The sequence below is a fragment of the Misgurnus anguillicaudatus genome, chromosome 11 (assembly GCF_027580225.2).
Source record: "Misgurnus anguillicaudatus chromosome 11, ASM2758022v2, whole genome shotgun sequence".
Lineage (NCBI taxonomy): Eukaryota > Metazoa > Chordata > Actinopteri > Cypriniformes > Cobitidae > Misgurnus > Misgurnus anguillicaudatus.
Genome location: NC_073347.2, coordinates 20,596,858 through 20,612,287, shown reverse-complemented (window position 1 = coordinate 20,612,287; position 15,430 = coordinate 20,596,858). Strand labels below are relative to the sequence as shown.

The window sequence follows — 15,430 nt, the reverse complement described above, 5'->3', positions numbered from 1 at the left end:
ACCCTAACTTACGCTAAACTGTTTGAACTTTAAAATGTAATGTGCTTTTATTTACTAAAGAATAGTATGTATGAATGAATGAATCGTTTAACTAAAAAAAATTTTTTACCTCAATAATCGATATGAAATAAATGATCCTACCTTACACAAATAACACAGCATGGTAAAGCAACATTTAGCCCTTGACAGTATTTAATTTCCAAGCGGTTTAATTTATATGCATAAACGAACATAAAACTCTTGTTTTACTCAAATCTAACTGACAGTATATTTTTCGTGGACTTTCAACATGTATCTATATTTCTCTTTTAAGCAACAAACATTACATGCTGTATATTTATAGTTATTACAAGCACTTTGACATTTTTCGTTTGAACCAACAAATATGCCAAATTTGAATTTGACGTAGCGTGCCGCATTCTCTTAGTTTGATTGGCTGATGGGAGTGTCTCTGCCTTGTGGGTGGGGATAGTGAATATAGTGGGGAATTCCCAGTACGCTTGTGTGTCTGTGTGAAGAATTGATACTGTGTATATCTTTTCAGCACTTTATAGCTTACACACATTCAGTAGACCTAAGAGAAGAAGGGTGATCGCAGATATGGTTTAGTGTCGATATTTGATATTAATCGTGTAATAACTGCTATTCTTAATGTCGATCTTTTTTTAGGAGGGAATGTTAATTACTGTCATCGTTTAATATCAATATTGTATGTATTAATTATTACATTAGAACAACACAATTGTTTTTAAAGGCGTATTTAACTCATTAAAGGTGTTTTAAATGCAACATCATAATTATTTTCTTATATAGACTCAGTTTTTTTAGTCACGTTATGTTGTCTCTTGTTTGTTTTTACGGTCTAATTTGTCTGTCACCGCCTACATGTTCTGCATTAACGATAAAGATTCATAAAATCATACAGGCTCGTAACGTTACATATTACAGCCTACTACAAAAATCCGTTTAAACAAATGCAAACGTATGTATTATCACCTGAAAACAAATGATTTCTTACGTTAACATGAGTTAAATTATATGAGCTGCGATTATACGATGTACAATTATACCAGGAAATAAAAATGAGGAACTTTTAGCCTTCATGCCTGTTCCTTGTTCTTTAATATAAACCGTGAGCGAATATCCTACTAATAAATATCTCTATGTTTTCCTATAGCGCATCTCCTCTCAATGCACAGGGACCCCCACCTACGTAAGTACAGGAAGCAACATCTTTTGACGGTTAACATTTAGCATGTTTAGAGTTAAGCTTAGGGTGGATCATAGACTCATTAATCATCCAATTTGTTCAAACGTCAGGCGTTTCAGTCCTATAGTCATCGTTTAGATTACTTCCTCTTTTGTTTAGTATGTGTGGTGTGTATACCGTGAAGGTAGATAAGATGTGACTTCCTGTAAGTGACAGATCTCTTGAGCAGCCAGAAAGTAGTAAGTTACATTAAATGCAAACCATGGATCTGTCTAGTTACTTTGGAAAGTAGGATTAAGCATTAAAAAACATATTTTTTACTTTGAAGGAATGCATAGTTGTATAGATCTCACCTGTTTGTGCCAACATCATAAGCAAGTCAAGTGTGTTATTAACGACGAAGATATTGCATGACAAGTGCAGCTGTGTATGCAGGTGTGCAGGGGTGATGATTATTGCATATGCTTATTGGTTTAATGGCACCTGGGTGAACTTGTAAAGAGTCTGTACTGACAGGTGCAGACTCGGAGAGCGGGAAATTGTTTACCAGCAGGCTGTGTTTGTGGTCAGGTTATGGTCAGGTTCTGTAAAAGGCAGATGCAGGTGTTTTTCGGGCCCCTTCTGTTGTTTTATTTTTGTAATTTTCTCAAAATCTACAAGCTTTTTCCTCTGTATACTTATAATGTTTGATCTTTGATCAAAATCTCTAATACTGACATCATGTTGTTTTGCCTCAATACAGTGGGAGAACCCTGTGTTCAGATCTTTGAGCAGCCAAAACAGAGAGGCATGCGTTTCAGGTACAAATGCGAGGGCCGTTCAGCAGGCAGCATTCCCGGAGAAAAAAGCTCTGACAATAATCGGACGTATCCCAGCATTCAGGTACAGCCGGAGACTTGTTCTGACTTAGCCTAATAACTGTAGATGGCATGGAGTATTTACTTTAATATATACTCAATGGAGCAGTTGTCTGAAGCCTATAATAAACTTGCTACTTGCTACACTTTTCTTCCTATCAGATTCTGAATTTTTCCGGTAAAGGAAAAGTACGTGTTTCCTTGGTGACCAAAAGCGAACCATACAAACCACATCCCCATGACCTGGTGGGTAAAGACTGCAAGGACGGTTATTATGAAGCTGAATTCGGACCTGAACGGCGAGCCATTGCGTAAGTTGTTGCTTTGATAAAACGGGCACAGTGCTGCATGCTGATGTGAATAGAGGTATACAGAGAGATATATTATCGGCATATTTAGCTATAATCTCATTTTGTTCTCTTACCATTTTTCTCCTAATAAAACGAAACATCGATGTTGCCCACATCAAAGCCATTCCAATCTGCTTTCCGTATTACTCCAACCCACACACATACACACACACACACACACCACAGTTCTCTTCCGAAGGGCTGTCCATTCTTCATTTTTTTTTTTTAAGAAGCATGTTGTTTCAGAGTAGGAAGCCATCAGGGGATTCCCCTGTATGCAAAATGAGAGCCTTGGAGCTCAATCCTGGCCTCAATTTAAAAGAGTATGTCAGTATGGTTAGATCTAACCTCAGTCTTCCTGTTAGCTTTAGTCATTGGGATGAGTGTGTTTAAGATTAAGAATATATGAGCTAAACAAATCTGGGTCCAAAAAGCTGATTGTTTACATTTGTTCCTAGTTTCCAAAACCTGGGCATCCAGTGTGTACGGAGGAGAGAAGTGAGGGATGCAATAATGCAGAGGATTGCACGAGGCATCAATCCATTCAAAGGTGAGACCTACCACCTATATATGTGTATATATGTGTAAACGTTAAGAAAAAATAAAAGCGAACACCCTGAACAGCTTGTTGACTTTGCTTACATGTCTTCAAGTTATTTTGGCAAAAATGGCATGTAACCAAATTCAAGGTTATTTAGGGTAGAAGTAGCCGGACTATATTAGGTCTATAGTTAGCCGTCATTTCAACGTCTCGGTTTTTGCTTGCTGGGATACCAGTGAATAGCGAACACACACACCCGGAGCAGTGGGTAGCTATCACTGCAGTGCCCAGCCGGGAGCACTTGGGAGAAATGGGTTTTGCTCAAGGGCACATCAGTTGCAACCTGCCGAATTTGGGGTTACAAACCCAACTCTATAACCATCAGGCCATGTCACTTGCCTTAAATACTATATGACACGAACTGTCCCCTCACAATGCAATTAGAATAAGAGAAAGAATCACTTCTCTTTAGTAAGTAAAGCTATTGCACAACTGGCTGTGGTATTGTGCAGCATATGATCAGGGGGAATTCATTCAGGCAGGGAGGAAGGGCTTCTTTTTCTGCCGTGAATATCAAGAGGAACTATAAACTATACGTTTTTGTGAAACAGATTGTCAGTTTGGTTGGAGTGTACACGCAGACCAAAAGATTGGTCATTCTTTGCAGTCCATTGTGTGAGAAGCATTGAATTGGGGATCCACATTTTTTAAGGAACTTCAAGTTATTTTTAAGGCACAATATGTTAAGAGTTGTCTTGCGCAACCTGAATTACTTTTGGCGGCACTAGCGGTCAGCCATGGATGATCTATCTTAAAGGAATATATTTTACTATGTTCTTACCTCAACTTAGATGAATTAATGCATACCTTTTTTTTTCAATACGTGCACTTTTAATCTTTGTACAGCGTTTCTTGAATGTGTTAGCATTTAGCCTAGCCCCATTCATTACTTAGGATCGTAACAAAAGTTTTATTTTGTGCCACCATACTTACTCATGTAACAGTCTTTAAATAGGGAAAACATGGAAGTGTTTGGTTGCTTGTATATTCATCCCTGTTTGGATCCTAAGGAATGAATGGGGCTAGGCTAAATGCTAACACATTCACGCGGCGCTGTACAAAGATTAAGTGCACACATTAAAAAAAGATAGGGATTTATTAATTCATCTAAGTTGATGTAAGAACATAGTAAAATATTGAAAAATGGTGGTGTTTTCCTTTAAATAGGTTAGCTTAAAGCACCATCACACATGCAAGTACAGAACATAACACTAATGGAAGTACATATGGATTGCCCTCCAGTCACTATTGGAAGGTTGCTTAGTGAATTATGACGTTTCCTATCGATTTAACCAGCTGTATCAGTATGTAGCTTTAAACCAGTGAATTATGAAAGTGTTGCAACAGGTCGTCACAAAGTATGGCAGATGAATGATCCGAACCTGTCGTGTGCTGAGTTTGCTTCCTCATGCTTATTCTCCTAGTCTCTGTGGTGGTGAGCTGCATTGGGGAGTGCTTTCACTTCTGCTGTCATAACCAAATACACATCGCTCCCTTTGACTGCCTCACAGTCCCCTTCAATTAGGTATATATTAGTCACGGTGGCAGTAGTAGAGTTTTGATATTTCTTTTGAAGTTCGAGCATCGAATGACCTGCCAGCGATGATCTCATTAGCGCTGACGATATCCCCAGATAAATTTAAATGGTGACAAACTCAGTACGTATATTCAGTAACAAGGTAATCTATTGTTATATGCAAAACCGTCTCCGTGTGAATAAAACATGGCTGTGCAAAAAGCCGGATTGTAGTGCATGGTGGTGCATCTAAGTGGGAGTTTAGCTCTATAGGGTGTTACATGTCACAGATGGTGGGTTCAGGTGCCAAAACATAAGCGTCAGGGTTGGCGATAGTGGTGTGCCCACAAAATGGAGAATTTTCACCTGCCTGCCCCCATTTCTCTCTCTCTCTCAGTCTGTCGCTCACCCTCTGCTTTACCACCAGCCCACGCTAACCTAAATCATCATCCACCTGCTACTGCTGTCCACTTGTTCCTCTTTGGCTTCGCTAAACGCAGAACCACACGTACGCAAATTGACCCGACCACGCATAGGTTGCCTTTCTCACACTCCACCTCTCACTGTCTTCCACACCCACTCAGCTAGTCCCTCTTTTCTCTATTTGTATTTTCATATGTAAATCCCTCCAAAATGCTCCTCGGTGTTCACCTTCGATCTCTCCTCATCTCCACCGTATCTTTCCTCCTTCTGGCTTGTGGTCTGGGCCGAGGTATCTCTGCACGTCAGGCCCACACCCACTGTGCACTGTCAGCAGTCAAACTCTGTCACTGAAGCTATCTCTCTATACCCTGCCGCGATATTTCCACCTGCTGTGACCTCAGAGCGCTCAAAGCTCATCATCACAACCGTGGGCGGGATTGCCGTGAGGGTGAGCAGAGACTGAGAGTGGGCGGGGATACGTACACTGAGAAATGTCTTTATGATCGTGGGTGGCTGTGGGTTTGGAGGTGATGCGTCATTGACATATCTGGTGATGGTGCAGAGTGAAATATGAAATTGGGCTAGGTGTTGCTTTCTTTTTTCGCTTGAATTTGTCAGCTAGGTGCAAATGAACCACGGAAGTACTTGAAGTGAGCTATCGGTTAGCTTTCCTATTCATCTTAATGGCAGCATGTGACCTCTCTTCTGCTTTTTTTCTCATGTGTTTTACAACTTTATATGTTTTTCATATCATGCATATGTCATTTATATGACTATTATTCTATTTGGATACTTTTTAATTTTATCTTAATGGTCAGCAAGGTCTCACCGTCTAGGTCTAAGTATAGACCAAGCTAAATAGCCAAAATAGATTTGAATTTGGTTACATAAAGACGTCTTTGGTAAGATGTCTATTAAAAATTTCCCTGAATTTTGCCTTGTTAGGTTAGAGATGGGTTTAGTTCACTCTCATGCCTGGGAGCTCCCTGTTTTTTTCCTCTATTTGTTCGCTTTATCTCTTTTAATTGACATTCTGCTTATCTTTTGCTTTTATCCACATATGCTAATAAAATGTTTTGCTTGAATGTATTCAAAATCGTATCTCAAATGCATAAATATCCTTAAAAAGTTTCTTTTGATATTAATAAATGATATTAAAGGGGGGGTGCATGTTCTCTGAAAGCCAATGTTGATATTTGAAATCACCTAAACAAACACGCCCCTATGCCAATTTCTGGACCTTCTTTTGATAGACCCGCCCCACACATACGCAACCCAGGCAACGATGTTGGTTAGTAAACACCCCCCTTACTGCTGATTGGATACAAGTGTGTTTTGGTACTCGGCTCGACTCCAGTGTTTTTCAAAAATCATGCCCCCGCCTTTAAGGATTAAAGATAAAGTATTTGATAACTCGGTCATGTTGTTCTGGACCCAAGCTGCTCTGTTTGCCATACAGTAAAACTTTAAACCAACATGAGTGAATAATAAAGTATTTGGGGTGACCTGTGTTAATAGCAGTGTTTAATTTCACGTGTTTTGTGTGTTCAAAGTTCCCCGGGAACAGCTGCTGCAAACTGAGGAGTACGACCTGAACGTGGTGCGTCTTTGCTTCCAAGTTTACCTGCAAGATGAGACTGGAATGTATAACACCATGCTGCCTCCCATTGTCTCCAACCCCATCTATGACAATAGTAAGTTTCCATGAAGCCATTAAGAGCTTGTGCTGTGCGCATTGTGGGTAAAGCGTTGAATTTCTGTCCTAAACTGTGCACCAAACTTGACTGCATTTCAGTTGTTGAGCAGCTCAACCAATGGCGTGATTTTGAGGTAGTACAACCTCATGGTACAGGCAGATGTTTTTTGCAATTCTGTTTGGTTTTACTAGTACTTCTCCAGAGTTTCAGAAAAGTTTTGACTTCTATTTGAACATTATGCATACTGAAGTCATGCTGCATCAGAGCACAAAGAGAATGTGAGATGTGAGAATGGCTTTATTTTCCCTCTCTGCTCAGCTAAAGTGACAGGGCTGTCAGTAAGCCACATCACACACTACAGGAAGTGTGCACGGTCCATTTCAACACTTCCGCACGTGATGGAGGTGTAAAGCGCCAGCAGCACAACAGCAGCGCTTGCAAAATGTTTTTGTGTGGTTGTACGATGCTAAATCTGGGTCTGAGCAGATAAAAAAAGCTCAGGCCTTGACTGGGGTAACGGGTTAAAACGTTTTTCATGTGCACATGGAGGCCGTAATGCAAGTCTTTCAAGTTTTCAAAAAAAAAATTACGATTAAATTCTTTAAAAACATGCATGAAACTATGTCAGTGGATGCACCAAAAGAGGGTACACAAATATGACCGACCTAAATATATTTAATGTAGTCTGTGTTATTTGCTTCCTGTGCTAATATGGTTAAACGTGCCTTGCCTTTACGAAAATCTGACTCAAACACTGCAAAAGAGGAAGGAATAAACAGCCACTCCCTAAATCATGACAGCTTTGACTGCTAAGAAATGTAAAAGTGTTAAAGAAACTCAGATAAAGCCAAAGAATGTGAGAGATTGCTTTCTACTGATAAGCAGATGCCTGTCTTGTTTTTATGAATTTTTAGATAATTCTTTCTTTTAAAAAATTATTTTTACAGGAGCACCAAACACAGCTGAGCTGAGAATCTGCCGGGTTAACAAGAACAGTGGCAGTGTAAAGGGAGGAGATGAGATCTTCCTTCTCTGCGATAAAGTGCAAAAAGGTAAAAGATTGTCTGAAGATTGATCTTTAAGCACATTTCCACCACCTCATTTTAAAATGGTGCACCTTAAATAAAATTATACTGTTATGACAGAGAGCAATTTTATATACAGTACTACAAAAAAGCACTTACAGCATCTTTAATAAGAGAATTGTGGACAGACCTTGAAGTAGTAATCTGAAACATATCTTCGTATTTATTCATTTTTCATTCAGTCATTCCCACATGCACATTACACAAATGCTTTGCTTTTTATCATCCGTTCATGTTTATTTATACGTTCAATTATCCATTAGCAGTTTTTGGTCATTCATTTCTCATTCCATCACATCACCCATAATCTTCTCTAGATGACATTGAGGTGAGGTTCTTCACTCCAACCTGGGAGGCCAAAGGCTCCTTCTCTCAGGCAGATGTACACAGGCAAGTGGCCATCGTGTTTAAGACGCCCCCTTACATTGATACCAGCATCACAGCTCCGGTCACAGTGCGCATGCAGCTGCGCCGTCCCACGGACCAGGAGGTCAGTGAGCCCATGGAGTTCAGATACCTGCCCGATGACAAAGGTAAAAGATACAGATCCTTTCTAGATGTGTCCTTCCAGCTGTATGCATTTACACTTTTTACATTTTTAAAAAGGAATTATAAGGTTGCTGTAGGGTGGTAACCCAGTGTGTCCAGGACATGAAAAACACTAAACAGTGTATTGTTTAAATTGATATTGCAGTTTTATATGTGATCAGACACTTCCTGTATCATTTCATTATTGTGAACTCAACAAAATCAAGCTTAAATGGAGTATCAAGATTTTTGACCAATGATTGTTAGACACAATATGATGTACCCATGTTATAAACTCATAGGTTTTAAAGTTTGGTTTTATATATATATATATATATATATATATATTGTTTGTTGAGTAAAGAAAACACTACATATTTAAACATATTTAATATTTTAAAATATTTAAAAGCAAGCTGAGATGGTCCAAGAGTTTTTTCAGGCAGTCTGAGAAACCAAGAAGTTGCAAGGTTTAGTCACAAGCTCTTTTTAATATTAACATTGGTTAAATTTGCAAAACCTAAAGACAGATGTGTGACTAATAGTATAAAAAACTATGAAATATGGAGGTTGCCACTGACAGCTGACAAATATAATTTAAGCATTTCTTTATCATTATTTTACATATACAAGTAATTGTATTTTTTCTATTTCGAGTTTTTGTTAAGATTTTTTCTTTTGGCCTTCCATACTTCCTATACAAATGTACGTGATGTGCAAATGTATAATTACTAGTTATGAGGTCTGACCCCAACTCATATTAAGTACACAAACCTTATATTATGTAGTATTTTGTTCGCTAAGTACTGTACACTTTAAGTGCACATAGTGCAACCAAAAATGTAGTCTTTGATTCAGATAAATGAAATACTTTGTTAACATTAAATATATATATTTTATTGCAGATCCCTATGGCTGTCAAGAGAAGAAGCGCAAAATTGAAAGCCTGATGAAATCTTTCCCTAGCTTCTCCCAAGGAGCCATGAGCTCGATAAACAGACCAAAAGCGGTGCCGTCATCCAACATGATGAGTCACAGAATCAAAACCGGTAAGAACCTTGCACTTTACATGCATGGTGCAAACATCTAGCCCTTCCTTAATAATAACAGATTGTGTTTGGACATGAAATGTTCTGTATAGACGTTTCATCGGACGCACGTGCGTTGTCGCGATTACGCATCTGGACGGAAATTAACTTCCGGTCTCTGTTTAATGGTCTGGCTAGTGATAAAACTGAACTGTGGAACAACTATCTCGTCGAAAATAACAAATGTTTTGATTTCCAAAACATGAGGGGAGACGGCGATCATGGATCACCACTATGTGAAGGAAGGTTTTGCAGCCGATCTGTAGTTAACATTGTATACATTAATTTTTCACAGTATGGTTAGCTCAGTGTAGTTTTTGATTCGTTTTAGCTATGATTTGAATTAAAGTAATCTACATATTGTTTTTTTAGCTTGTTATCAGAAAACTACTCTTTGCGGAAGTTTACTGGAAGTTCCGTTTGTTCCACGAAAGCCGTTTGTTTATGTTGTTACTGCTTAACCGTCTAAATAAACATTATCACTATATAACACACACTAATTTTACCATTATAACCTTTTACAGAACCACAAAATTATCGTCTGCCCAACCATGGTGTGCCGCGACAAAATCCATCAGGCTATTACAACAAAGTCCCTCAGTCCCGCCCCATGATGCCGCCTCTATCAGAAATTCCATCTCAAGAGACACTCAACCAAGTATGGACCAGCCAAGTCTTAAACAACACCAGCGCCAGTAACGGGGTGAGCCTACAGCAGGTAAACCCAAGTCCTAATATGACCAGCACAGGGGAAAGTGGAAACAGCCTCCCCCTTTTAACCTCTTTGGATCTGGATATGGAGTTTCTTCAGACCAATGGCCAGACAGCCAGCCAGCCTCGACAGGAGCAACCGAGCCAGCAGCTCCAGCCAGCCCAACAGGCACCTCCAAGACGAGAGCCTCTGCAAGGAATAGATGCATCCCATACTTGGTTCAATAGCTTTGGCTTCCAACAGTCTCAAAACACACAGAATGGGCCAGCAGCCACAAGTGGGTCATTAGGAGTGGGCTACAGCTTAGATGATGAGTTTCTGCAAAATCTAATGGGCAACCATCAGCAAGGCCACCACTTGAAACAGGAGTCTCAAAGTCCTAGCAACATGGCTTTGCTGGGTTCAGCCTGCAACATGTCCTCTGACTGTAACCAGTCCTTCACCGCTCTGCTGAACTGCCCCAACACCAATGGAAGCCCCCAGGAGGCCATGAGGCAAATGGAAACCAGTGGTCAAAGTCAGAGGGGATCACAGGTGCTCTACCCCAACAGTGGCATGGGGCAGGACAGTCATCTTGATGCTTTAAACTGGCCATACTGAGTTGTAAAATCTGCAACTGTTCAAGATTAATGCAAAATAAGTTTTGACTAAGTGACAATGTGTAAGGTTAGATGCAACGTGAATATGAGCATGGTTTTCTTTAAATGTATGCTCAGATTCATGTTTACTGAATGTATTTTTTATTTTATTTTTTTGAAAAGCAGGTAGGCTCATTCTCCTAATATGAGACTAAGATGCTGATGATCATGTTTGAAAAGTTTGGGAAAATGTGTCCACAAATTCTCAAGAATATCAAAGTAGATGTGTTCCTTAAAGAGGGAACTTGCAGGGGTTTTTACCCGGGTAATGGCTATGTCATTTTTTTACATGCTTCTTATCCAAGGTTCTCAAACATACTGTTTTCAGTCTTTCATTGCTAAACTAATATAAATGTTTTATTTTTGTTTTTCTCTATTGAACATACACTTTTAACTGCTTTTATATGTTTTTCTATGTGGTTAATTTTTTGTATTTTTATAAAATGAAAATGTATACTACTGAACTGCATATGTTTTGTTTCTGAGATGATTTATAGAAAAAGAAAGATTTAATGTTGGTGAAACATTTTTCATTCATTGTGTTAATAGGTGTAAAAAGACCTAAACATTTGTTTGAATTAATCAGCTATTTTATATCTGTTTCTGCTTTACATTCTAAAGTTCAGGTCAATAAAATAATTAACTAAATTTGAGTGTACATATTTCTTACATTCTTGTCATCATTCAGTTTAGTTATAATGTCCAATGTTCCTATTTTCATAACCAGTATTGTGGTTAGTGCAATGCTTAGGAAATTTGCACGTGGTGCTCCTAATAATGAGAATGAAAGTCATTCAAGCAATTTCTCAACACGCTCTTTATGCACTTAAATGTACTGCTGGGCTGCAGTTACTCAGTTCATTTCGAAATTATGGAATTTCTTTGTGCCTTCAATTCACCATGATTTGGAAATATACCATTTTTCTTTCAGTTTGTTGTTTGATGTCACATCAGGATTGCAAAACTGATGACAGCTTCACTTTTATTTTTTATATTATGCATATATACTATATGAACTGAATGATATGGAGCTTGCAAACAAGCTAGAATTGATGACATTATTCTCCATTGATTATCTCAGACAGTTAAATCTCTGTTCCTTTGCAGATATCCTTTTTTTGTCTGTTTTACACAATCTATAGCCTATATGGCCTAAAATGGATTATGTAACCTTTACGACATCCCCAAGCTCATAATGAGTTGTTTCCTATTTTGTTTCCTTGGTGTGTAGTAAGAAAAGCAGATTTCTCGAGTTTGTATTCATATCATTGTAAAATTTTCTACACAAAAAAAATGCCTGTAATAAATACTGAGATCAAAATGAGTGCCTAGTAGTAGAAAACTAGAAGTGCGTGTCAAGTCTGATATTAAATGTGTTCTCAGTTTGTCACAACACAAAAAAAAATTAATTATTAAAAAAACACTAAGTAAAAAAGTTGTCAAAATCTTAGCAGCAGTCTCTGCTCTCAAGTGCTGGGGGCGTGTCTGCTGTAGGAGCTGAAACCACGCCCACTCACGGAAAAAGTGCCATACAGCTACAACCTAAATGGATGATAGTGTTGCGATTGTGTTAGGGCTCGGTGGCTCCAGTGCGTCATCGAGCCACCGTTTTAGACCCGCCCGAATAATCCTGAACACAAAAATGTAGAAAAACTGTTTAATGGTATAACTCCATAATTCAGTACTACATAGTTCACTGTCTGTAACGTGTTTCAGCAATACATTTCTAGTATTTATAAGGTGTTTAGAAACAAAACTCTATATTAAATACTGATGGAGCGAAAAATCGGCAGATAGTGCTTGCTATGCTCCTCATTGAATTACGGTAAAATGCTGCTATATGCAAAAGGAGGGCGACAGAGAAAAACCATTTACACATGCATATCCAGGAAATGGCTTTAAGCATATACACTCACCTAAAGGATTATTAGGAACACCTGTTCAATTTCTTATTAATGCAATTATCTAATCAACCAATCACATGGCAGTTGCTTCAATCAGGGGCGTCATGCACCAATTTTTTTTAAGGGGGCACAGTGTCAACAGCTCACAGAAATTTGTGCATACACAGACATCAAACGAAATATAGAGCTTTCAGTCTTTTCCATGGCACTTACATTTCTAACAATCTGAAAACACCTGCTTTCATGCAAAAAACTCCAAAATTAAGAGTGATGACTAACTAAGTCTTAATGGCTTGTTTAATTGTGTCATTAATGCATTTTGCACAACAACTACATTATCATATAAAATTAATGTAATTTTAAATCCATAAAGTATATAAACAACGAAAATGACATAAGCTATAGACGGTTTCATTGGAAGCACGTGATACACGTCTGGATCTGAACCTTACTTCCGGTTTCGTTTTTTTAATGCTCTGACTAGTTGCTAAACTGATCTCTTGAACAAATGCCTCGTCGAAAATAACAAATGTTTTGGTTTCCTAGGTAATCTATGTGTTGTTTTTTTGCTTGTTATGTAAATAAACTACGTTTAAAGAACTTTGTTGTTATTTATTCTTAGCGGAGTTTACCGGAAGCTTCGTGCAGCCGCTTGTTTATGTTGTTACTGCTGAAACGGTCTATAGCCGCGTGATTGATTTTAATGTTCAATAATGATTTTTAAAAATATGTTTAGATAAAATTATTAGAGGAACGGATTATTGCATTAAATTTTACCTCATGTGAGCATGTGAGATTCCGCGCCCGCGTGAACTCTGGCGAACTTTGGCGTTGTGCCAAGAAGATGAATCTCTACTAATATAACGTTGAGACGGTCACATTTAAAACCATACATTTTCTACACAGAGGAGGTTAACTGCACATTACCGTACTGGGGTTTGGAAATGTTGTGAGCGTTTCTAACACGTTTTAATTCCTCAGATAGCCAAATGCAGCAGCATCCAGCAACAGCAGAGAGCTCGTGAGCGCGCCCAGATGCTGATGACGTCTGCGACTGCGCTCTGACTGCAGCGCCAGCTGCCGCCAGAATAAAAGTAATGTAACATGATCAAAACACTATCAAAACGGCGAAAATCTCCAAAAAGTGACAAGGATGCAGCACAGAATGTATAATATTGTGCATATTAAACAGATTAAAAGTCAAATTACAGATTAATGGACGCTTATTTGATTTTGAGGTTGGATGCAAAATCCATTGGCTCAAAAAAAACAAGGGGGCAGGTGCCCCCTCAGTTTGAATGGGCATGACGCCTCTGGCTTCAATGCATTTAGGGGTGTGGTCTTGGTCAAGACAATCTCCTGCACTCCAAACTGAATGTCAGAATGGGAAAGAAAGGTGATTTAAGCAATTTTGAGCGTGGCATGGTTGTTGGTGCCAGTCGGGCCGGTCTGAGTATTTCACAATCTGCTCAGTTACTGGGATTTTCACGCACAACTATTTCTAGGGTTTACAAAGAATGGTGTGAAAAGAGAAAAACATCCAGTATGCGGCAGTCCTGTAGGTGAAAATACCTTGTTGATGCTAGAGGTTAGAGGAGAATGGGCCGACTGATTCAAGCTGATAGAAGAGCAACTTTGACTGAAATAACCACTCGTTACAACCGAGGTATGCAGCAAAGCATTTGTGAAGCCACAACATGCACAACCTTGAGCTGGATGGTTACAACAGCAGAAGACCCCACCGGGTACCACTCATCTCCACTACAAATAGGAAAAAGAGGCTACAATTTGCACGAGCTCACCAAAATAGGACCGGAAAAATGTTGCCTGGTCTGATGAGTCTCGATTTCTGTTGATACATTCAGATGGTAGAGTCAGAATTTGGCGTAAACAGAATGAGAACATGGATCCATCATGCCTTGTTACTACTGTGTAGGCTGGTGGTGTAATGGTGTGGGGTATGTTTTCTTGGCACACTTTAGGCCCCTTAGTGCCAATTGGGCATCGTTTAAATGCCACAGCCTATCTGAGCATTGTTTCTGACCATGTCCATCCCTTTATGACCACCATTTACCCATCCTCGGATGGCTACTTCCAGCAGGATAATTTCACAAAGCTCGAATCATTTCAAATTGGTTTCTTGAACATGACAATGAGTTCATTGTACTAAAATGGCCCCAACAGTCACCAGATATCAACCCAATAGAGTATCTTTTGGATTTGGTGGAACGGGAGCTTTGTGCCCTGGATGTGCATCCCACAAATCTCCATCAACTGCAAGATGCTATCGTATCAATATGGGCCAACATTTCTAAAGAATGCTTTCAGCACCTTGTTAAATCAATGCCACGTAGAATTAAGGCAGTTCTGAAAGGGAAAGGGGGTCAAACACAGCATTAGTATGATTTTTCTAATAATCCTTTAGGTGTATTTATATTGCTGTTCTTCAAACCTTTTCAGGTATATTCGTGGTAAACAAGAATATGTGTAATGTTTGACGGGTGTTGCTTTTTCAAATGTTATAAACAGTGTTGGGGAAAGTTACTTTTAAATGTAATGCATTACTATATTAAGTTATTCCCACATAAAGTAACTAATTCTGCCCTACAAAGGCTAAGTGCATTAACTACGCAAAACACTGAAACCGAGAAAACGTTTCTCTGAAATGGGACAAAATTGAACCAGTAGACTTTGTCACAAGACACAACAGATCTCACAAAGCCCATTTCAACCCTCAAAATGCGTAGTTACTGCGCTTTGGCTTTGTAGGGCAGAATTGTGTTACTTAGTTACGTTTCATGGAAAGTAATGCTTACGTTAC

At 38.9% G+C, this 15,430-nt stretch overlaps 1 protein-coding gene across 1 annotated transcript; it reads left to right on the top strand.

Moving 5' to 3' along the window:
- The first annotated feature begins 482 nt into the window (after positions 1 to 482).
- rel (v-rel avian reticuloendotheliosis viral oncogene homolog) lies at positions 483 to 11,353 on the top strand. The gene is made up of 10 exons (XM_055169296.2): positions 483 to 604; positions 1,178 to 1,213; positions 1,953 to 2,092; positions 2,230 to 2,378; positions 2,876 to 2,967; positions 6,511 to 6,651; positions 7,602 to 7,706; positions 8,057 to 8,272; positions 9,173 to 9,316; positions 9,880 to 11,353. Exons 1-10 carry the CDS (start codon positions 601 to 603, stop codon positions 10,665 to 10,667), a joined length of 1,815 nt encoding a protein of 604 aa, XP_055025271.2. The 5' UTR covers positions 483 to 600; the 3' UTR covers positions 10,668 to 11,353.
- The last annotated feature ends 4,077 nt before the right edge of the window (positions 11,354 to 15,430 follow it).